Below are 21,591 nucleotides of genomic sequence, written 5' to 3'. Positions count from 1 at the left end.
GGCCCCAAACGGTGGCCAAGTGGTTTCCCAGCCCCCGCCCGTGTTTGGCGCTGGGCGGCCTGGCCTGCGTTGTGCTAGCCTGGGACCCCTTGGGACCGCCACTGCAGCGTGTGCTTAGTGCGGCCAAGCCCGACAGCTGCGAGGTGCCCGGTGTGCGAAGGGGGACCAGTAGCCAGCAGCCCAGGCGTTGGTGCTCCGGGATCTGTGCAACGGGCAGGGCGCGGCCCTGGCACTAGCCAAGAGGGACAGCAGAGCCTGCGTTGTGTGTGGCCGGCAGAGCCAGGGGCTGACCCGGGTGGGCATGCCCGGGTCCTCACGCTGAGCCCACCCCAGGTACCCCCGGGCCGTGTCCCAGAGCCTCGGCGCCCCCACTGGGTCTGTGCAGGCGGCACAGGATGGCCCCAGGGCGCTAGCTGAGGTGCACTGCGCACACATGGAGGAAACACGTTCCATTCGGGGTCACTCCAGTTGTGGGGGCAGGGCTAATAGCCCCAGGGGCGTGGCTAGAGTGGGAAAGGGGAGGTGTGATTGGATGAGCAAGCTTTCTGCTTTGGTTGGGGCGGGAGCGCAGGCAATATTGCCGCGCTGTGATTGGCTGGAGTCTTTTCCTCATCTGATGTCACTGTCCTGGATTGGTTTTAGGCGGCTGTGAGTGACATGGGCGCTGTAGGCGTGGGGCTGGGGGCCACTGGGAGGAGAGACCACGTGGTGCTTCTGGGCCGGTGGGACACGGGGGACCAGGCCCCACAGCTCTGGGTTTGGGAATGAAAAGTTGGGGCCACTCAGGGAGCTCAGACCCGCTGCCCAGAGCCCTCGGCTCAGCTTGCGCCCAGACAGCGGAGGCTCTCAGGGCACCCATCCTCCCGCCCGGGGGTCACCCAGCGAGGTGGCTCTCAGATCACAGGCCGGCTGAGGGCCCCGTGGCGCTCGCTAGCCCTGTTTCCAGAGCAGCCTCCAGCATCCCGCAAGGGGCGACGCAGGGAGCCGGGCGTGTCCTTGGGGGCGGAAGTGCCCGGCAGCTCAAGGGGGGGTTGTTTCACGGGGGAGGAGTGACTGGATCCCCCCCGATGAGCTCGTCTGGCCTATGGGGCAACCCCCCTTTACAGGGCTACCCAGCATGGAGTGACTGATGGGTTTATTTGGGGAGGGCAGGGTGGGCAGTGCCCCCAGGAGCAGCTGACCCCCCCCCAAGGGCAGATCTGTCCATCTGGCGCATCCATGCAGGAATTTCCCATCACTGGGCACTTGCTTCTCCCCAGTTCCACGTCTAAGGGCTGCTGAAGTGCCCGGAGCTGCTCCAGGATCCAGAGGGTCACCTGAGCTCCGTCTTCCCCTTATAGGCAGCCTCAGAGCAGGTCTTGGCGCCATTTCTGCCCCGCATGGTGACGCAGCTGCCGGGGTACTGGCCAGGCACAATGCAGTCTGGGCCCCCCAGGGGCTCGGACCACCCCCGCTTCTCACAGCTGGTGCCCGCCCACCCACGGTAGCAGCGGCACCGGAACTGCCCCCAGGCCTCCAGGCCCGGCTGCTCCGAGCCCAGGCGGTTGGTCAGCAGGGGGTCCTCTCCCCACGGCTGCGGGTGGAGGTGCAGGAAGGCTGCCAGCTCATCGGGGTGCCGCCGCACACAGCGCCCATGCCCCTGGCACAGCTGGCGGCTGCACAGCCGGGCTGCCGACGTCACGTTCACCACGTAGGGCCCCAGGGTGTGGGTGATGTAATGGTGCAGGCTCCTGCAGCTGTCCTGGGGGGCAGAAAGCCACATGTACAGCCAGCTCCCCTGCTGGGCGTGGTGGGACGGGAGAGCCGACGCCACCATCTGCCCCCCTCCCCCACCTTGCAGGGCCCCCCCACCAAGCAGAGCTGGGACTCGGGGCCCTGGTGGAAGGGGAGCAGCCAGGACCAGCGTGCAGGGCCCCTGGGAAGGGATCTGAGACCCCACACACTCATCTCACACCCCAAGGGTGAGTCAGCTGACACAGAGGGGCAGCAATGCAGGTACAGGCCTTGCGGATGGGCAGGGGCAAGGGCCGCCAGAGACCAAGGCACAGACCAGTGCAGCTCTTGGCAGCCGTGCTCTGCAGGGGGCGGAGGGGGTACTTACGGCTGAGCGGGAGTAGGAGTTGTCCCCCCACAGCACCAGGCCGGTGGCGCCAAGTGCCGCGCTTTCCCCGATGGTATGGACCAGGTCAGCCTGCCGGGGGGAAGGGAACAAGAAAGGGAGAGTCAGACAAGGAAAATGGGGGTGCCACTTCTGGCCTCAGGTGCTGGGGGCGTTTGCTTTGCTGGCCTCACAGGATCAGGACTATGCTCACAGGATCAGGACAATCAGGTCCAGCAGGAATCTGTCTCCCCCCCCCCCACCCGGTGCTAGGAGGGGGGGGCAGCAATGTTCCCTCTAAGTTTTTCCCTCTGTGTTCAGAATAAATTTTGTTATGTGCACCGAGGATGTGCAGATGTGCACCACCAATAGAAACACATGCTGCCAGCTGTGATCAGCTGTGGGTGCTCTGCTAAGCAGCTGGGCAGCACCTGAATCTCTGCTGGGCAAACGCACAAGTGCCCGGCTTTCAGGGAGCACTGGGGGGGCAGCCAAGCACCCCCAGCAGGCAGATCCATGTGAAGTCCAGTCAGCCGCCCTAGACTCAACCGGGCTTCCAGCGGGCGGCAGGGAGCCAGAGCAGCAGCCCCATGTGGAGGGGAGACCGAGCAGTGGGGCTGGGGAGCCAGGAGCCAACTTGTCAATTTCATGGCTGGGCAGAGCCCTGAAACTGACAAGGTGGCCAACAGCAGCTGTAAGAGCTGCCACCTCTACCCAGTCACTGCCCCGACACAGGCCTCTCGCTGCGGTCGGTGCAGCCAGGGACTTACCCCAGCAGTGGGCGCATTGCAGTGTGCCTTGTCGACAAAACCCTGTCGCACAGACACGGCCCGCGGCAACGGGGTGTACCCGGATTACAACAGCCGCCCCCTCCTGGCTGCCCTACAGCAGCCTGCTGGCCATGGGGGGCAGACCCAGGCTATTCCCGCCCATGCAGGCTACCGGGCACAGGGCCCCCAGCTCCGGTTCTCACCTGGGACAGGTACTTGGCGGAGTGCTGGTAGGAGACCCGGGAGTACGCTAGGACCGGCAGGGGCTGCTCCAGGCCGAACTGTGCCACCCGGAGGGCCTCGCGCAGGCGGTGGTGGGCGTAGCGCTGGCGCTCGTCTGGCGGCAGCCGGGGCGGGAGGTAGATGCTGGGGTAGAGGGCGGTGGAGGCCTCCCAGAGCCACAGGAGCCGGTTGTTACGCAGCACCTCCATGGCGCGGCACTCCCCCGTGTAATTCCCCCTCCTCGCCCGTTTGCTGTTGAAGCAGTCGGGGAACTTGTAGAAGCCCCACAAGCCCCAGGGCCGAAGTGCCTTCCCCAGCGCCAGCGTCCTCTCCATGAGCTCCCGGGCGGCCCCCTCGAACTCCGCCTCGGCCAGGCGGGCTTGCTTCTTGGCAGGCAGCTCCGGGAACCTCTCCCGCACCCACTGCTCAGAGGCCGCCTTGTAGGCAGCCTTGGCACCCCAGTTCCGTTGCCACAGCGGCCGCCACTCCTCCCAGTCGACCACGGCCAGCCCGTGGAAGTCTGGGGGCAGGAGCCGGGTGATCTGGGCTGCGGCCCTCTCCAGGTGCTCCTGGAGGCGGACTTTCTGGGGGATGCCCCCATGGTGGCGCTGGCCCTCGGGGGAGATGTAGGGGTAGCGGCCAAACTTGTTCTTGTAGAAGATGGTCATGTTTGGGCCCCGGAAGGTGTGGCCCGGGTTCTCCAGGATGCCATGGTCCTCGAGAGGCAGGTGGACCCCAAAGCGCTGGTGGCACCGGGCCGTGGGCATGTTCCACGCCACCGTAAAGGGCTCCGGCCGCAGAAGGGGGCTGGCGGAGGCGCTCGCCCGGGGGGCTCCCAGGCAGAACAGGGCCCAGGCCCACGCGGTGAGGCCCAGAGTCATGGTGGACGTTCTGCGACCCCCTCCTGCTTCCTTCCTGCCCCAGCGCCCTGGGAGGGGAGAGCAAAGCAAGATGGGGTGAGTCCGGGGTTCTAACCCCAAGGCTTGTCTGCCGCGCCCTCTCAGCCCTGAATCCTCCCCCGTGAGCAGCCAGCCCAGGACGGACCGTGGCAGATGACCCTGGCGTGCTGGGAAAGGCCCCAGCCCATGACACCGCCTTGGACTGAGGAAGAGCTGATGCCAGCTGGGACCTACACCCTGGGATGACCCAAGGCAGCTTGCGGCTGAACGGGGCTCCGGGGGGGATGGCTGTGAGCAGAGGAGGCCCGGGATTGAGAAGCAGGAAACCCCTCTGCCTAGTTTGCTCTGGAAAGAGCCAGCGCACCAGCAAACAGCAGCCTCACCTGGCGCAGTACCCCAGGAAAGGGGCCCCGGCCTGGCCCACCCGGGTGCAGCTCCCAGGTCTGGCTGGGTCGGGCGTCTCATTCCCAAAGGGAGCTGGGAACCTCTGTGGATCTGGGCTAAGCTCCTGGGGGCAGGGCGTGTCTCTGAACACAGGTCCGTACGGTGCCCAGTGAACATCCCCTCCCAGCCCTGCTCCCCCACCTGTCCCAGGGCCAGCGAGGCGAGAGCAACATGGGGAAGGGTCCCCAACACTTCCGCCTCCCCCCACTTGAGAGATGAGCTGATGCCCACTGGAGTCAGCGGGAAGCCTCCGGCGGCAGCGCTGAACCTGAGACCAGCCAGGGCCGGCTCGCCCCTCCCCAGTGGCGACGGAGATCTTCGGAGAGAGATTAGGAACCGGATCAGGCTGGGCCCCACGTGACAGCCCAGAGCCTCGCTCTAATCCCCCCAGAACGCACTGCTGCCTCGCAGCGCCCCCACTCTCCCCACCGACCTTGCAGCTTGAAAGTCACCTCTTATCCCGGCTATTTTCACTGCCTGTAACTCTAGGTCTGTGTTTGCCCAGCACAAACACTCCCACACCCAGCTGCACCCTGCGCTCCTACCCACCGCCCAGCCCAGCTGGGAGACCCTACAATAACAAACTCATGCAACATGCAGCCCTCGAGAGCCACTCTACAATAAAAGGAAAGGGGTACATAGTGAGGTGGCAAGAAAGCTAACAGACGGTGAGGGTTCCTTAAGAATAGGATTGAAAGTAAGAGCACTTCCTGTTGCCGCCGTATAAATCCGTGGTGTACCCGCATCTCGAATTCGGCATACAGGTATAGTCGCCTCATCTCAACAAAGATCTCTTGGCATTGGAAAAAGTGCAGAAAAGGGCAACAAACATTATTAGGGGCTTGGAACGGCTGCCACATGTGCAGAGATTAAGGAGACGGGGACTTTTCATCTTGGAAAAAGGAGACTAAGGGGGGATATGACAGAGGTCTAGAAAATCATGACTGGTGAGGAGAAAGTGAATAAGGGAAAGTTATTGACTTGTTCCCAGAACATGAGAACTAGGGGTCACCAAAGGAAAAGAATAGGCAGCAGGTTTAACACAAAGGAAGTTTTTCTTCACTCGGCGCACAGTCAACCTGTGGAACTCCTCGCCAGAGGATGTGGTGAAGGTCAGGGCTTTAACCGGGTTCAAAAAAGAGCTAGATAGATTCATGGAGGTTAGGTCCATCAATTGCTGTGAGCCAAGCTGGGCAGGGATGGTGTCCCTCCCTCTGTTTGCCAGGGGTGGGTATGGATGATGGGGGGGTCACCTGTTCTGTTGACTCCCTCTGGGGATGGGCTGGAGAGGGGGCATTTTTGCTAAGGACGTTTCCAAAAGGAACTCAGCCACGTCCTCAGACGGGGGGTGTAACAGGCCCCTGCCGGCCACACTGGCAAAGACACTGCTCGGTCCACACAAGCAGCCCCGTGCATCCTTCCAGAGATGCTGGTCTGCACCGGGGGGGCTCTGCCAGGCCAGCGGTCGGGGGGCTGACGACCCACAGCAAAGGACCCTTTCCCGGCAAGCTTCCCTCCAGCCTAAGAAGAGCCTAGTGGCTCGGTGGCGGGTGTGAATGACCACGCGGCTGACAGTGGCTCTGGGAACCAGATGTGGAGGGTGATGGGCAGGCTGGGCTGCAGCAGGTTGTCTGATCTCAGCCACACTCCCCCAGCACTGTCAGTGCTCTCAGTGGGGGCCACGCCTGCAAGAGGCTCCTGGGGCCCCTCGTCACATGGGGGCCATGGGTCCTGCCAAGAGCACTGCCCCCACAAAGGCACCTGGGTGGGAGGGACTCCAGGGGGCCCATGGCAGGAGTTTGGCGACCACCCCAGAAGTGGCTGCATTATAACCATGGGCCGAGAACGGCCACCCTGGGGCAGAGCGAAGGCCAGCCCAGTCTCCCGTCTGCAGCAGCCAGCGCCAGGCGCTTCGGCAGGCGTGAACGGGACGGGCACTTAGGGACCGACCTGTCCCCTGGCATCCAGTCCTGGCTCGTGGAGGTTGACACACACCCGGAGCGCGGCAGCGTGTCCTGGGCCGCCTCTTACCAGCTCATTCTTGTTGTTTACACAGGCGCTACCACCCGCTCCAAGCAGTCCCCGCAGTGAAGAGCAGCTGGAGCTGTCGGCCAGGTCTCATGTTACCAAGACTTCCCTCTAGTTACAAAGCAAGTTGTCAACTGGGTCCCAGCATATCCCAGCATTCTCCTTGGCCTCTGGGGACAGGACAAGACGCAAGGGGCTTACGCTGCCGCAAGGGCAGTTTAGGTTGGACATGAGGAAAAACTTCCTGCCTGGCAGGCTGTGTCTACACTACGGCTGTGTCTGCACGGACAGCTTCTTGTGCAAGAACAGCTGCCTTGTGCAAAACCCTGCCTCCTGTCCACACTGCACGCGCGTTCTTGTGCAAGTAAATTTATAGTCCAGTGTCGGAAAACAGGGCTTCTGCCGGAAGAGTTCCTCCTCTCCCCACGGGGAATAAGCCCCCTTGCGCAAGAGGCCAGTGTAGACAGGCAACAAAAATTAATTGCACAAGAAGCCCCTATGGTCAAAATGGCCATCAGAGTTTTTTTGCGCAAGGGACCGTCCACACTGCCATGGATGCTCTTGTGCAAAAGCACGTGGCCGTGTGGATGCGCTCTCGTGGAAGAGGTTTTGCCTCGCTTCCAGCAGCTGATCCTCCCGTCCTCCTCCTCCTGATCTCCCCCAGCCAGTCCCCCCGGCTCCTGTCCAGCCCTGGTTCTGCCGCCTGCCCTCCCCGATTTCCACTGCCGGACAGCCCGGCCACCCGCCCGGATCTGCACAGGACAGCCCCACTGCCCCCAGCCCTGCCACCCGCCCGGATCTGCACAGGACAGCCCCACTGTCCCCAGCCCGGCCACCCGCCCGGATCTGCACAGGACAGCCCCACTGCCCCCAGCCCTGCCATCCGCCCGGATCTGCACAGGACAGCCCCACTGCCCCCAGCCCTGCCACCAGCCCGGATCTGCACAGGACAGCCCCACTGCCCCCAGCCCTGCCACCCGCCCGGATCTGCACAGGACAGCCCCACTGTCCCCAGCCCGGCCACCCGCCCGGATCTGCACAGGACAGCCCCACTGCCCCCAGCCCTGCCACCCGCCCGGATCTGCACAGGACAGCCCCACTGCCCCCAGCCCTGCCACCCACCCGGATCTGCACAGGACAGCCCCACTGCCCCCAGCCCTGCCACCCGCCCGGATCTGCACAGGACAGCCCCACTGCCCCCAGCCCTGCCACCCGCCCGGATCTGCACAGGACAGCCCCACTGTCCCCAGCCCGGCCACCCGCCCGGATCTGCACAGGACAGCCCCACTGCCCCCAGCCCTGCCACCCGCCCGGATCTGCACAGGACAGCCCCACTGCCCCCAGCCCTGCCACCCGCCCGGATCTGCACAGGACAGCCCCACTGCCCCCAGCCCTGCCACCCGCCCGGATCTGCACAGGACAGCCCCACTGCCCCCAGCCCTGCCACCTGCCCGGATCTGCACAGGACAGCCCCACTGCCCCCAGCCCTGCCACCTGCCCGGATCTGCACAGGACAGCCCCACTGCCCCCAGCTCTGCTCTCGCCACCCGCCCTCATGGATCTCCGTGGGTCAGCCCTGCTGCCCCAACCCTGCTTCCCAGCAGCCGGTTCCCTCCTCCCCCACCTCCTCCCAGCCTGCCCCACTGTGCTCCCCTCCCGGCAGCCACGCTGAGGCTGGCTATTTTTTCCCCACGGCCCATAGTTTGGGAAACCCTGCCATGTTCAATTCACCCAGCACCTGGGAAGGGCTTGTTTTACACCGACCCGGCCTTGGATTCCCCCTCCAACGAGGGAGCCCAGCAGAAGCTGGCAAGCTCTAAGTGAAAGAAAGAGGCGAGCGGTGACAGAAGAGCAATGGGTCGGGGCAGGCCCCCTCCAGCCAGCCTGTCCTCTCTGGAATGAGACGGGTCTCCCCTCCTTGATGGCAGCTAGGACACACTTTACACCCACCCGCCGTCCGGGCACCTGGAGTGTCCCAGGAACGGCTGCTCCTTCGGCCTCTCTCCACGTGCTTCTGCCTGAATGGGCACCCGCACGGGGCCGTCCCCCTGGGGGCTGGCAGTGAAGCCGGAAGTGCCCCAGGCCCTCCCTGGGCTCAGCTGCAGTAGCTCAGGGTGATGGTGGATCCAGCCCAGAGAGCAGCTTGGGCTGGGCCCGGAGGCGGCACCTTCCCCTCGGCATGAGACACAGACTCTGGCAGCATAGCCTAGTGGGCTGAGCACAGGAGCAGGCAGGCCTGGGTTCCCGTCCCAGCTGGATGACCTTGGGCAAGTCGCTCCCTGCTCTGTGCCTCAGTTTCCCCATCTGCAAAAGGTGGCTAATGATGTGCCCTGCTCTGTGAAGCACATGGACCGCGGTGGCAACCTCTCAGGGATTCACAGCCCCCCCTCCTCCTCTGCCCATGCCCCAAAGAGCGACCCACAAGCCACAGATGCGCCCTGCTTTGCTGGCAGTGATCAGTGCCCCGCTGCTGAGCCAGCCAGGGCCACAGCGCTGGAACTGGGCACGCGCTGCAGCCTCTCCTAGGGCCCACGCCCACGGCCCAGCCCCACGCAGAGTTGTTAGCAGGGCTCTGAGCCGCTCGGCCTTGGACACGCATGGCCCCTTTGCAACCATGCGTCCGTCCGTCCTGCCTCCAAGGCCTTCCCACCAGCCAGTCCTTGATTTGCCCAGCTCAGCAATGCGAGACCCCCAAGCCTCGGCAGTGACCCCAGGAGGCAGCTTGTGGGTGTCTCTACATCCCAGGTGTGTGGGGCTCTCTTCTGGCCGGACCAGGGGAGAGACAGGGCCCCAGGAACCCAGGGCAAGTGACCAGGAATTGGCTTCCCACCCCACCCCCTGGGAGTTTGCCCCTTCAAAACTCAAATGACCAAGCAGGGGTAAGGCAGGGGGTGAGCTCTCCCCACCCACATCTTTAATCAGCATCTCCGTGGCACACTGCGCGCGTCAAATGTCCTTCTTCATCCAGAAGATGGGGAGCCCCCGGAGGTCCCGGTACGGTGTCTCCAGGAGGGTCTGACCACAGGGATCCGCCCCCGCTGGACTGCAGGCGATGGAGCCAGGAGAACCTGGTTGGCCTGGCAGAGGGAAGCGGCCCGGTGGAGGACTAGGGGGAAGGAGTCCTGCTGGTGGAGGTAAAGGGGGGGGTGGAGGTGGCCCAGCAGCAGGGGGAGGTGGCAAGGGGAGAGAAGAGGGAATGGCAGGTGGGGAGTTTAAAGGGCAGGTCGGTGCAGACAAAGATGGTGGAGGTGGGTGCACAGCGGCTGTGCAGGGAGCCGGGGGTGCGGAGGGTGGCAGTGGAGGTGGGTGCACAGCGGCTGTGCAGGGAGCCGGGGGTGCGGAGGGTGGCAGTGGAGGTGGGTGCACAGCGGCTGTGCAGGGAGCGGGGGGTGCAGAGGGCGGCAGAGGTGGGTGCACAGCGGCTGTGCAGGGAGCCGGGGGTGCGGAGGGCAGCGGTGGAGGTGGGTGCACAGCGGCTGTGCAGGGAGCTGGGGGTGCGGAGGGCGGTGGAGGTGGGTTTGCTCCTGAAGTTCTGCTGTGAAGAGGGGAGGTGGTGGAGCCGGGCCGCCGTGGGGAGGGGCTGGAGAAGCGCAGCAGGAAGTCCATGGGGACCAGGGAGCTCATGAAGCCCACGCTCTGCACCGGCTCAGACACGGCGTAGCCCAGGTGCGCGTAGAAGCGCTGCTTGTCATGCGTGGTGAGGTGCAGGCACCGGAAGCCACGAGCCCTGGCGTAGCGCTCGGTGGCTTCCATCAGCTTCCGCCCATAGCCCTGGCCCCGCAGCGCCCGGGCCACCACGACCGTTTCCACAAACAAGCTCTCGGGCCGGCCGAGCACGCGGGACAGCCGGGCGTGCCCGAGCAGCTGGGTGTCAGCAGCAGCCTCTGCGCTGCTCCGAGTTTGGATCAGCACCAAGCACAGGGGGAAGCTGTCCGCAGACTTCTGGAGCGAGGAGACGCGAGCCGTCTGGCTTTTCTTCCACTCTTCGTTGATGAGATCAGCGCAGGCCTCCAGCAGGTCTGGCCTCTGGTGAAGGGGAACGGCCGTGAGCAGCTCCGAAACGGAGCCCATCCTTCCCGCCGACGGGAGATCCAACGGGCCGAGCTCTGCTGGTCACGGAGAGCCGGGGCTGCTCCCTGAAGCCACGACGTCCCAGCCAGTCGCAGCAGCGTGGCCGGAGCTCCAACGACTGCCGCACCCAGCCATTCCCACCGGCTGGGCCAGAGCGCGGTGGGCAGGGGGACGCCAGGCCCCAGAGGGAGAAGTCCTGGGGCAAATCCAGCCAGGAGCACGCCCGGTCTCGCGAGCTTCAGTGGGTGCTCTGGGCCGTCTTGCACCAGCAGCTGATGGAAACAAAGCAATTGGCAGGGCGCTCGCTGCCTCATTCTGCCTGGCAGCCAGAGAACTTTTTCCTTTTCTGGGAGAACATTTGACAACCCACCCACCAAGCAGCCCTCTACAGACTACATCTACTAGAAGGGGCGCTCAATGGGGTGGGAACATCCCAGAGGAACACCCACTGTGTCACGGGGCTGCTAGAGCCGAGCTGTGCTGGCCCCTGCCCCAGCAAAGCACTGGGCGCTGCCTGGTCACACCTGGCAGAGGGCCCCTCGGGCCAGGGACACAGCACATCACAACAGCCCTGCGGAGATCAGCCTCGGCCGGTCGAGTCCTCCCTGCTGAGACCACGGGGGCTGAGCAGTGCCAGGTTCCGTGAGCTGGACACCCGGGCCGGAAAGAGCAGGCTGAGAACCACCAACTCACTGCACGCGTGCCCTTGAAAGGCCTCGGCCCGCCCTCGGCTGCGCCAGGCTGGGGTGGGCGCGGTCGAAAGGGGCCGTACCACAAGCACAGCCCATTCCGAATGAGCACTGCGATCCAGGCCAGCTTTTCCAGCTGCTTGCACGAGGCCGCCCTGTGCTGCGCTGAGCCCAGGCCATGCAGGAATGAAGCCGCCGGTGCTGAGCTTTGCTGCCTGCTGTGACAGAGGCTGCCCGTGGCCCCCAGGAGATGGGCATCAGCCCCTCACAAGCCACCTGTGCGCCTGAGCCAGGGGAGACAGAGCACAGCACAGGCTGCAGCCAGACCCAGCTCAGCCAGCGTCTGCCTCCCAGCATCAGCCCACCCGGCAGCCACAGCCCAGCGGTGAAATCCTCACCCCGCCCCCCTTCCGCTCTGGCTGGGTCACAGCCCTTGCGAAACTGTAACACGCACAGTCCCCACCACGACTTCCTCCCAGCCCTCTCCCCGGGGTTAGGGCACCTCCAGCAAGCCCAGCCTCCCCCAGCAGGGGGCGCTGCAGGGAGCGGGGCTGGAGCACTGGCTGGGGCGGCTCCTGGCTATGCCAGCCCCAGCCTCTGCCTGCAGGGAGCGCTGTGAGGGGAGGGGCACTCGCAGCCCCAGCCTCTCCCAGCAGGGGGCGCTGTGTGGGGGAGGGGCACTCGCAGCCCCAGCCTCTCCCAGCAGGGGGCGCTGTGTGGGGGAGCAGGGCACTGGCTGTGGGGGGGCTCTCAGCTACGCCAGCCTCTTCCTACGGGGGTGCTGCAGGGAGGGCTAGGAGTGCTGGCTAAGGGAGCCACCTGGCTATGCCAGCCCCAGCCTCTCCCAGTACGGGGCACTTTGGGGGGGGGGGGCGCTCCCAGCCCCAGGCTCTCCCAGCAGGGGGCGCTGTGGGGGGGAGCAGGGCGCTGGTGTGTAGGAGGGGGCTGCTGACTACTCCCTCCCCTGCCCTTACCAGAGCATGCATCTCAAGCCAGCCCCTTTCAGCCATCAGCACTAGAGTCACTTGAAAAAAGCCCTGCAAGGAGACGGAGCCAACAGCTTGCCCCTCTCAGGGGCCAGCCCCCTTGGCATGGCCCTCGGCATCACACTCGAGACGCTGGCCTCCTGCCCTCCAACAGGGCCTGAACTTCCCGGCAGATGCCTCTTCCCCTTGCTCGCGCTGGCGGGCTCTGCGAAGCCGCAGGCAGTTTGGAGAGGAACCACCAGCTGAGTTGTCTCAATACAGGCCAATAGCAACCACCACCACCCCCCCCCCCGCCCCCACCAGCTGAGTTGTCTCAATACAGGCCAATAGCAACCACCACCACCCCTGCCCCCACAGCGGCAGGAGACAGAGGCCAGGGCCTGGGGGAAGCTGCAGCTCGACCCTGAAATGGGCGAGTATCTCGTGACCTGGGACAGCCCAGGTCTGACTGTCCTGCACCCCCCAGAACCAGCACAATCCTCCCCAGGTGCAGCCAATCCCAGTCCCCCCTCGCCTGGGGGCAGCCCTCCCCCCCCAGTTATCACTGTTCTAGGGAGGAGCTATGCAGCCTCAGCCAGCTCCATGCAGCCTGCCTCTGCCATTGCTCCACTTGGTCCCCAGATGAGACTCAAATTGTCCATTCAGGCCCAGGGGAATGGCATTAAAGCCAATTGCATCCCCCTTTATGCCAGCCCTCTCTCGGGCCTGCCAGGAGCAAGCCAGCCCCCCAAAGCCCTGTGGGATGGATGCCATCTCTATTGGGGAAACTGAGGCACGGGGATGTGTTTGCTGGTGTCCACTCACCCGTCAGGCCTCCCGCGCTCTGCGTCTCCTCCCTGCCTGGGGATCAGCTCGGAGGCTCTGCTCTGACTAGGGCCCTGGAGATGCTGTCCGGCCTCTTTCACAAGCATTTCACAGGAAGCTGCACGCTCCCCAGCCAACCACAGACACTGACACCCAGTTCTGTTTTGCAGCAGTGAATGGCAGGTCTGTTTAGACACACGGCCGAGCCCTTGGCCCACGGGCCTGGAATGTAAATGGGTGTGGGGCAGCCCTGACCCGTGCCCCAAAAGGCCCTGCGCAGGCCCAGGCACAGCAGGGCTTCAGTTCCAGCGTGGCCGAGTTGGTGGGTTCTCAGCCCCATCTGCCCATGGTTACGAACCCGCCCAGGTGGGCAGCCTCAGCAGAAAGGCCAAGAACGGTGCTGCCGCCGCGGCTGCCAGCGACGGGCAAAGCAAGCAGGGAGCTCGCCTTGGCGCTGGTTGAGCTAGACCCGGTCTCTGGGGCTCCAGCCCGGCACCTTCCCCGAGGCAAATAAAACGAGCGCCCTGCGCAAAGCCAATCCAGGGAGCACTCGCTGTGGCCCGAGACACGGGCACACGCCTGTAACGGCTGTGCCCATGCTCAAGCCCCTGGGCACCTGCGTCAGGGCAGCCAAGTGCGGGGAAGGAGCGGCAAACTCCATGTGAACTCACTAGTGAACCCTCCCTGGCGCCGGCACGGCACTGAGGGGGAGGCAAAGGCCCCTCTGCTGCCACCACGACTCCAATCCCAGGGCACTGGCCCTGCCACCCAGCTTCCCTGCCCCAGAGGCTCCTCCTAGTTCCCCCTCTCCGGGCAGATCCCTCCCAAAAGGCAGCAGCCGCCCTGCTCAGGTGGCAAGGGAACCCAGAGCAGCGGCAAGGGCCGCCCGACACTGCCCCACCTCAACGAGCCCTGTGGGGAGCAGAATCCCCAGGGCGCAGATCCAGGCCCCACACTCCCTGCCCCCCTCTGCTCCCCTTGCTGCTGCAGAGCTGGGGGGAGGGGGGCCTATTCCCTGGGGCTGACACCAGCCCGGTACGGGCACAGAGCGGCCTGACTCCAATGGCCCTGCACAGCCAGCAAAGCAGGGCACAGCATGCCTGAAACTCGGCCCCTCCCTGCACTCGGGTCACAGCCCAGGAGGCTAGGGGGCAGAACGAGGGGCAGAGCAGGGGGTCACAGCCCTGGGGTGCTATGGGGCAGGGCGGGGGGGGTCACAGCCCTGGGAGCTAGGGGGCAGAACGAGGGGCAGAGCAGGGGGTCACAGCCCTGGGGCGCTATGGGGCAGGGCGGGGGGGTCACAGCCCTGGGGCGCTATGGGGCAGAACGAGGGGCAGAGCAGGGGGTCACAGCCCTGGGGCGCTATGGGGCAGAGGGGGGGTCACAGCCCTGGGGCGCTATGGGGAAACGCAGCCCCCATCCCGCCCCCGGGGCCCGGTACTGACATGGCGGCGCCGCGCGCTGCTCCGAGTCTCGCCGGCCCCGCCCCCTCCGCGCCCAGCGCCGCCTGCCGGCCCCGCCCCCTCCGCGCCCAGCGCCGCCTCCCGGCCCCGCCCCCTCCGCGCCCAGCACCGCCTCCCGGCCCCGCCCCCTCCGCGCCCAGCACCGCCTGCCGGCCCCGCCCCCCCCCCGCCCCCAGCACCGCCTCCCGGCCCCGCCCCCTCCGCGCCCAGCGCCGCCTGCCGGCCGGAGGCCGCCCCACAGCTGGGTCCCACGTGGCTGTTTTCAGCCACGGTTCCCGCAGGTGCTGCCCCACCGGTCCCGTCCCCGCCTCCCGCGGGGATCCCTCCCCCCCAAGCCATTCACCCCCCAGCCCTCCCGTGGGGATCCCCCCAAGCCATTCACCCCCCAGCCCTCCCGTGGGGATCCCCCCCAAGCCATTCACCCCCCAGCCCTCCCGTGGGGATCCCCCCAAAGCCATTCACCCCCCAGCCCTCCCGTGGGGATCCCCCCAAGCCATTCACCCCCCAGCCCTCCCGTGGGGATCCCCCCCAAGCCATTCACCCCCCAGCCCTCCCGTGGGGATCCCCCCCAAGCCATTCACCCCCCAGCCCTCCCGTGGGGATCCCCCCCAAGCCATTCACCCCCCAGCCCTCCCGTGGGGATCCCCCCCAAGCCATTCACCCCCCAGCCCTCCCGTGGGGATCCCCCGAAGGCATTCACCCCCCCATGGAGATCCCCCCCAAGCCATTCGCCCCCCGCCCCCAAGCAGAGGGGCAGCACCCCGCGGGCCATGCGAGTGTGTCTGTGCCCTGCCCGTGGTGCGCCCTGTGCCCACCCCCCGGCTGTGGGCCTGGCCCGGGCTGGCCAAGTGGCTTGCAGCGGATCCGGAGGCCCCGTTCGGCCCGCTGGGCTTCAGGCAAGCCTGGGCCCTCTCACGCCTGCACCCGTGTGGCGCGAAGGCCACTAGGCGGGGTCCGGTGGCAGCGCCAGGCGCTCTGCCTGTGACCCGGCTCTCCAGGCTGGCACCTGCGTGGGTCACAACTCCAGTGGCCAGCTCTCTTTATTTCGGGGTGACCGGCCCCGGGCTGCGCGTCCTTCGGCATTGCGCTGTGCTACCCGCGGGGGCAGGGGACAGGGCCACCAGGCCTGCATGTTTCACAGCCACGCTCAGTGGCTCCTGGAGGAGGCTCACACGGCTGTAGCCCTCGCTTGCTGCTAGCCACAACGCCCATTTTGGGCCAGGAGACGGAAATCGTGCTGCTCTGAGGAGACCGAGGGCTCTGGGCGTCGTACACGCCTCCCTGGGGCGGCGTTAGCCTGGGCTGGCTCTGACAGGAGCGGCTAGTTCTGCCTCTCGTGTATCTCCTGGTCCCAAGCACAGCATTGTGCCATGGGAGTTCTTGTGTGTCGGGGGGCATGTGGGTGCAACGGGGCCATGGGGAGGTGTACATGTGCATGTGGAGCGTGGGGGTTGGGGCCACGTGGGGGTGAGGCCACGTGGAGGGGTGGCAGGGTCATGGGGGATGCATGCAGGGGGTGGGGCCACGTGGAGGGGTTATGGGATGGATGCATGCGGGGGTGGGGCCACGAGGGGGAGTGTGGCCACGTGGAGGGGTGGAGGAGGTATGGGGGGATGCATGCAGGGGTTGGGAGTTGGGGCCACATGGGGGGTGATGCCACATGGAGGGGGCATCGGGGATGCATGTGGAGGGTGGTGCCACGTAAGGGGGGTGGTGGGGGCAGGGGGGATGCATGTGGAGGGTGGTGCCACGTAAGGGGGGTGACGGGGGCAGGGGGATGCATACGGGGGGTGGGGCCACGGGGGACGCCTGCAGGGGGGTCTCTGTTGAAGTTCTCACCGGGGCCTGTCCTTGCTGTCACACCGAGGCCCTGCCCAGCCGGGATAGCACTGGCAGCGGAATTCTTTGGCCAGCTGGGCTCGCTCCTGCTTTGCCGACTGGCCCTGGAGGCGGAGGCGGGGCCGGCTGCGGTGCTTGCGGATGGCGAAGCTGGCAGAGCTGAGGTGCAGGAAGGCCTCGGGGTGCCCGGCCCGCCGCACGCAGCGCCCGTGGCTGGAGCACACCGCGAGGCTGCACAGATGGGCGCTGCTTGTCACGTTCACGATGTAGTGGCCCAGGCTCCCGTCCACGTACCCCTTCAGGGCCAGGCAGGACTCCTGCAGGGGGCACAAAGAGGCCCAGGCAGGGCATGCTCAGGGGAGTAGAGGGGTCTGATTTCCTTCTCTGCCCCCCAGTCCCCCAGCCACACACCACGCGAGCCCCGCCCACATCTCCCCAGCCACGCCCCGGCCAGCACTCCCCCTCCCCCTCCCAACGCACCCGGGTGTGACTGTAGTTCTGGCTGCCCCACAGCACAATCCCCGAGGCACCTTGCGCAGCACTTTCCCCAATGGTGTAGATCAAGTCCTCCTGCAAGAAGCAGAGAATTACGGTGAAGATAAGGCCTTCGGCCGCTGACCCGGGGGAGCGGAGGGGAGGGCGGCTGTTCCCCTAGAAGCCAGGCATGCACGGATCTCCCTCGTCCATCACAGCTGGAGACAACACCAGCACCTGCTGCCTCAAGCCACGGTGAGGAAGCTCTGTGGTTCTGTTCCAGGCGGGTCAAAGACAGTGTCAGGACCCACATGCCAAGCTCACAGGGGCTAATGGCTGCCCTCAAGCGGGTCTTGGATCTGCAAGCAGTCCCTCGCCTGGTTAAAGCAGCCTTCTTGCAGGCTCAAGGGAAGGAGCAACTAAGCACCCTTATATAGCGTTATAATGGACAGCGCAGAAGCCACTGCCCAAGGCAGAGGCAGAAGTGCTCAGAAGGTAAGCGGTGTGGGCGGGGGAGCTCCCTGATGGCAGATGCAGGGGCTGGTGTGGGAGCCGTTCTAGAGCAGAGGTGTCAGCAGGCAAGGCGAAGTCATGGCCCGGAGAGGGCAGAGCTAGGGGCACACGGCCCGGAGGGGAGAGCAGGCCTCAGGAACTGCTGGCTGGTGCTTTCTTTCTGTTCAGGGAAGCTGGACTTTGGGCCCGTTTTTTGCAAATAAATGACCCGACTCGGTAATGACCCAGCCGGGCCCCGCTGCTGGCTAACGGCCCAGGGCCACCAGGGCTGCAGCCACGTCTCTGCTAAGCTGGGGGGGAAGTCGGGGAGTCGCTCCTAACACTGAACGAGGGTCTGGGCCGAAGGGCGGCAAACACCCCTGCCCAGCCCTCGCGCAGCCCCCTCGCCTGGCAGCCAGGTGATGCCCTGCCCTGCCGCCCCCCTCTCAGCAGCCACACACACCAGGTCCAGACCCCGGGACAGGCCAGGTGTGGCAGCTCGGCGGAGATGGGCCTTGGCAGGGGGGCACCAGCACGCTGGCGAGGGGCATCACCTGCGAGAGGAACTCCTCCGTGAGCTCGTACCGGATGCGGGCGTAGGGGAGCACCGGGAGGCCGCTGGTGCCCGCCTGGCCCTGCACCCGGAACGCCTCGCCCACGCGGTGCCGGACGAACGCGCCGACCTTGCCCGTCAGCCGGAGCTCCTCGGGCAGGTAGATGCTCGGGTAGAGCGCCCGGCTCTGGTTCCAGAGCCACCGGAGCTGCTCGTTCCGCCGCTGCTCCACGGCGGGACACTCCCCCGAGTAGTTGGTGGCTTTGAAGTCGTTGTTATAGCACCCGGGGAAGCCGTAGAAGCCCCAGAAGCCCCCAGGCCGGAGGCTCTCGCCCAGTGCCAGGGTCTGCTCCATGAAGGCCCGGGCGCTGTGCTCGAATTCCTCCTCCGCTGCCGCGGCCACCCGGTCTGGGGGCCAGTCGGGGTGCTGCTCCCGGACCAGCTCCTCGGACTTCTCCTTGTAGAGCTCCAGGGCGTCCCAGTTGCGAGCCCACACGGGGCGCCAGCTCTCCCAGTCGATCACCACCAGGCCCCGGAAGCCCGGCTCCGCGATGGCCGCGGCGATGTCGCGCTCCGCCTTGCTGAGGTGGGCCCGGAGGCTGCTGTTCTGGGGGAGGCCCCCGTGGGCCGCCGTCCCCTCCGGGGTGTAGTGCGGGTAGAGGCCCAGCGTGTGGCTGTAGAAGAGGGTCATCTCCTGGCCCTGGAAGGACTCGTTGTGGTTCAGCACCACGTCGAAGACCCCCAGGTCGAGGGGCACGTGGTATTTGGCGCCGCACGCCTGGCTCGGCGCGTTCCACACGGTGACGAAGGGCCGGTCCCGGAGAACGGGGCCCGCGCCCGGAGCCGCCTGCGCCAGGCTCAGCAAGCACAGCAGGACCGCAGCCCCCGCCATGCTGAGCCGTCGCGCAGGCAGCTAGTCCTCAGGGAGCACCTGGGGGGCTGGCTCCTGGGGGTCACAAGTCCCAGTGGAAGCCCCCAGTGGAGCGGAGTCCTGCCAGCTTCCCAGCGCGTATTCCTGCTGCCTCGTCAGCCTCGTCCCTCCTAATACGTCGCAGACTCTGGCCGCTGGGATCAAACCGCCGGCTTTCGCAACGCGGGGAGGCCCTGGCTCCGGAGCTTGCCCTCCCCGTGACCTTGGCCAGCATGTCAGTGGATCCCACCTCCCCCTCCATCTCTGCCCCTAGGGGGGACCAGCCAGCCCGGTATGGCCCCTCCCTCCTTTCCCTGCACTTCCTCCCAGCGAGGGGCTGGGGGCTCCCCCTGGGCCAGGTTGTGGGGGGGAGGGGTTGGCTGCTCCGTGCCCAGGTTAAAGCTTGGCCTGCGGGGGAGAGGAGGAGCGGAGGAGGGGGGCAAAGGGAGAGCAGATCATGAGGCAGCGCTGCCCCTGCTAAACTGCAAGGCCGGAATCTTTCCAAGCCATGGCAGCAAAGACACTGTGCCGAGGAAGCTCACAACAGTAGGGGGGCTGGGGAAGCTCAGTGAGAACAATGCCTCCGCCCGAGCCAGGAGCTGAGTTTGCTGTAAAGAGGCTCCAACCACCCACCGGCTGGGGGGGAAGGTCCCTGGGACCTCCCCCCCATCTGCCTCCTTCCCAGCCAGCGCCAAGGGGAGAGGCGGGGGAGCGGGCCGGGCAGACCCTTGCAGCCAGGGAAGCTCGCCAGCCTATGAGAGCCTGAAGGGGGGGCTGTTTCCACCCCAGTAACCGCAGCCGGTGTCCTGGGGGAATCGCAGGGCTGGGGTCTGCTCCGGAACACTTCCAGGTGGTCCCTCGAATGGGCTGGGGGGGGACATGTGCAAGCCAGATGGGCCGCGTCCCACACAGGGGGGCCTCCGCGTCCAGCCCTGGCGCCAGCCGCCCCCAAAACGAGGGCTCGGAACCCAAAGGGGGTCCAGATCCAAAGTCCCTGCTTTGCGGAAAGGGCCAAGCCAAACCCCAGGACTGGACCAGGCCTTCAGGCTGTCTCAGTGCATGTGATGGGGGCTCCCGCCCTGACCCCCCAAGCACCCCCCAGCTCATGGCATGGGCTAGCCCTGCAACAGCCCTGCCCGTGGCCCTCCAAGGGCTCCTCAGTAATTTCACAGCCTGCTTTGGCGGCTGCAGGGTCTTGGCCCCTGGGCGAAGTCCCTTACAAAATGGCCCCCCCTTCCTGGGTAAAACCAAACACCCCCCGTCCTCCCCACTCAGCCGCTCCTCCGCCTGCTCTGGGCTCCGCTTCCCGGCCATTCTCCATCCCTCCACTCAACCCCCAGGGTCCTTTGGCCTAGTGCCTGCTCCTTCCCGTCAGCCACCCCAAGCCTTCCCCTCCGGGCACATCACGACTCCACTGCAGCCTTCCCCAGGCCGCTGCTTTCCCCAGCCCGATGGGGCAACGTGAGTCGCTGGTCGCAGGCAGGCTGAAACCCATCACTGCCGAATAGCACCAGCCACCTTGGGAGTGTGTGATAACAGTGTAGCACTAGGGGTGCCCTGCAGGGGGCAGTGCGTGATAACAGTGAAGTGTCAGGGGGTGCACTGCAGGGGGCAGTGTATGATCACAGCGCAGTGCAGAGGGCTGTCCTGAGGAGGCGGTGTGTGTGATAGTGAAGCACTAGGGGTACCCTGCAGGGGACAGTGTGAGATAACAGTGTAGTGTTGGGGATGCCCTGCAAGGGGCAGCACTTGATTATGGTGCAGTGCTGAGGCCACAGTGTGTGATTATGGTGCAGTGCTGAGGCCACAGTGTGTGATTATGGTGCAGTGTTGAGGGTGCAGTGCAGGGGGTGTTGTGTGATTATAATGCAGTGCAGGGGGTGGTGTGTGATTACAGGGCAGTACTGGGGTGCAGTGTGTGATTACAATGCAGTGCAGGGGGTGTTGTGTGATTACAGGGCAGTACTGGGGTGCAGTGCAGGGGGCAGTGTGTGATTACAATGCAGTGCAGGGGGTGTTGTGTGATTACAGGGCAGTACTGGGGTGCAGTGTAGGGGGCAGTGACAGGGCAGTACTGGGGTGCAGTGCAGGGGGCAGTGTGTGATTACAATGCAGTGCTGGGGGTTGTGTGTGATTACAGGGCAGTACTGGGGTGCAGTGCAGGGGGCAGTGTGTGATTACAATGCAGTGCAGGGGGTTGTGTGTGATTACAGGGCAGTACTGGGGTGCAGTGCAGGGGGCAGTGTGTGATTACAATGCAGTGCAGGGGGTGTTGTGTGATTACAGGGCAGTACTGGGGTGCAGTGGAGGGGGCAGTGTGTGATTACAATGCAGTGCAGGGGGTTGTGTGTGATTACAGGGCAGTACTGGGGTGCAGTGCAGGGGGCAGTGTGTGATTACAATGCAGTGCAGGGGGTGGTGTGTGATTACAGGGCAGTACTGGGGTGCAGTGCAGGGGGCAGTGTGTGATTACAATGCAGTGCTGGGGGTTGTGTGTGATTACAGGGCAGTACTGGGGTGCAGTGCAGGGGCAGTGTGTGATTACAATGCAGTGCTACAGGAGCCGTGCAGGGCAGTGTGTGATTATGGTGCAGTGCAGGGAGGGTGGTGTTGGGGGGCTGTAGCCCAGTCCCCCGTTGTAGTTTGGGGAGCAGTTCCACACACTAGTCAGCAGGTGGCAGCACACACACGGGTCTCGGAAAAGTTGCCCGCCAACACTGGCGGGGGTGGGCCAAGCTCAGCCCCCCCGGAGCGCAGAATCTGGTTCCTATTACAGTGCGGTGGGGGGGGCCGCTGGGGAGCCTGGGAAAGGAAACAATCCAGATCCAGCCTCCAGCTTCTGGAGATCC

The 21,591-nt window shown here is 65.6% G+C and overlaps 2 protein-coding genes across 7 annotated transcripts; both read right to left on the bottom strand.

The window, feature by feature from the left end:
* Positions 1-1,134: 1,134 nt before the first annotated feature.
* On the bottom strand, positions 1,135-14,549 carry HYAL3 (hyaluronidase 3). Of its 4 annotated transcripts, none has more exons than XM_075939523.1 (4): positions 4,373-6,453; positions 3,072-4,018; positions 2,102-2,191; positions 1,135-1,741 (listed from the first exon to the last, which is right to left on the bottom strand). In XM_075939523.1, the coding sequence occupies exons 1-4, from the start codon at positions 4,548-4,550 to the stop codon at positions 1,313-1,315; spliced, it is 1,644 nt and encodes a 547-aa protein (XP_075795638.1). In that variant the 5' UTR covers positions 4,551-6,453; the 3' UTR covers positions 1,135-1,312. The 4 variants fall into 4 exon arrangements, with proteins under 4 accessions (XP_075795638.1, XP_075795639.1, XP_075795640.1 ...); XM_075939524.1 differs by lacking the exon at positions 4,373-6,453 and adding an exon at positions 14,457-14,549 and having other exon boundaries at positions 1,140-1,741; XM_075939525.1 differs by lacking the exon at positions 4,373-6,453 and adding an exon at positions 13,012-14,446 and having other exon boundaries at positions 1,140-1,741.
* HYAL1 (hyaluronidase 1) lies at positions 10,530-19,005 on the bottom strand. 3 transcript variants are annotated; one of them, XM_075939536.1, is made up of 4 exons: positions 17,834-19,005; positions 16,794-16,883; positions 16,314-16,630; positions 10,530-10,804 (listed from the first exon to the last, which is right to left on the bottom strand). In XM_075939536.1, the coding sequence occupies exons 1-4, from the start codon at positions 18,722-18,724 to the stop codon at positions 10,771-10,773; spliced, it is 1,332 nt and encodes a 443-aa protein (XP_075795651.1). In that variant the 5' UTR covers positions 18,725-19,005; the 3' UTR covers positions 10,530-10,770. The 3 variants fall into 3 exon arrangements, 2 of the variants coding, with proteins under 2 accessions (XP_075795651.1, XP_075795652.1); XR_012906545.1 differs by lacking the exon at positions 10,530-10,804 and adding an exon at positions 15,497-16,184 and having other exon boundaries at positions 16,236-16,630; positions 17,834-18,991; XM_075939537.1 differs by lacking the exon at positions 10,530-10,804 and having other exon boundaries at positions 15,497-16,630; positions 17,834-18,990.
* Positions 19,006-21,591: the final 2,586 nt, after the last annotated feature.

Source organism: Pelodiscus sinensis, chromosome 11, assembly GCF_049634645.1.
Source record: "Pelodiscus sinensis isolate JC-2024 chromosome 11, ASM4963464v1, whole genome shotgun sequence".
NCBI classification, from domain to species: Eukaryota; Metazoa; Chordata; order Testudines; family Trionychidae; genus Pelodiscus; species Pelodiscus sinensis.
The sequence above is the reverse complement of the archived record's forward strand: the minus strand, read 5'-3'. Positions and strand labels throughout refer to the sequence as shown.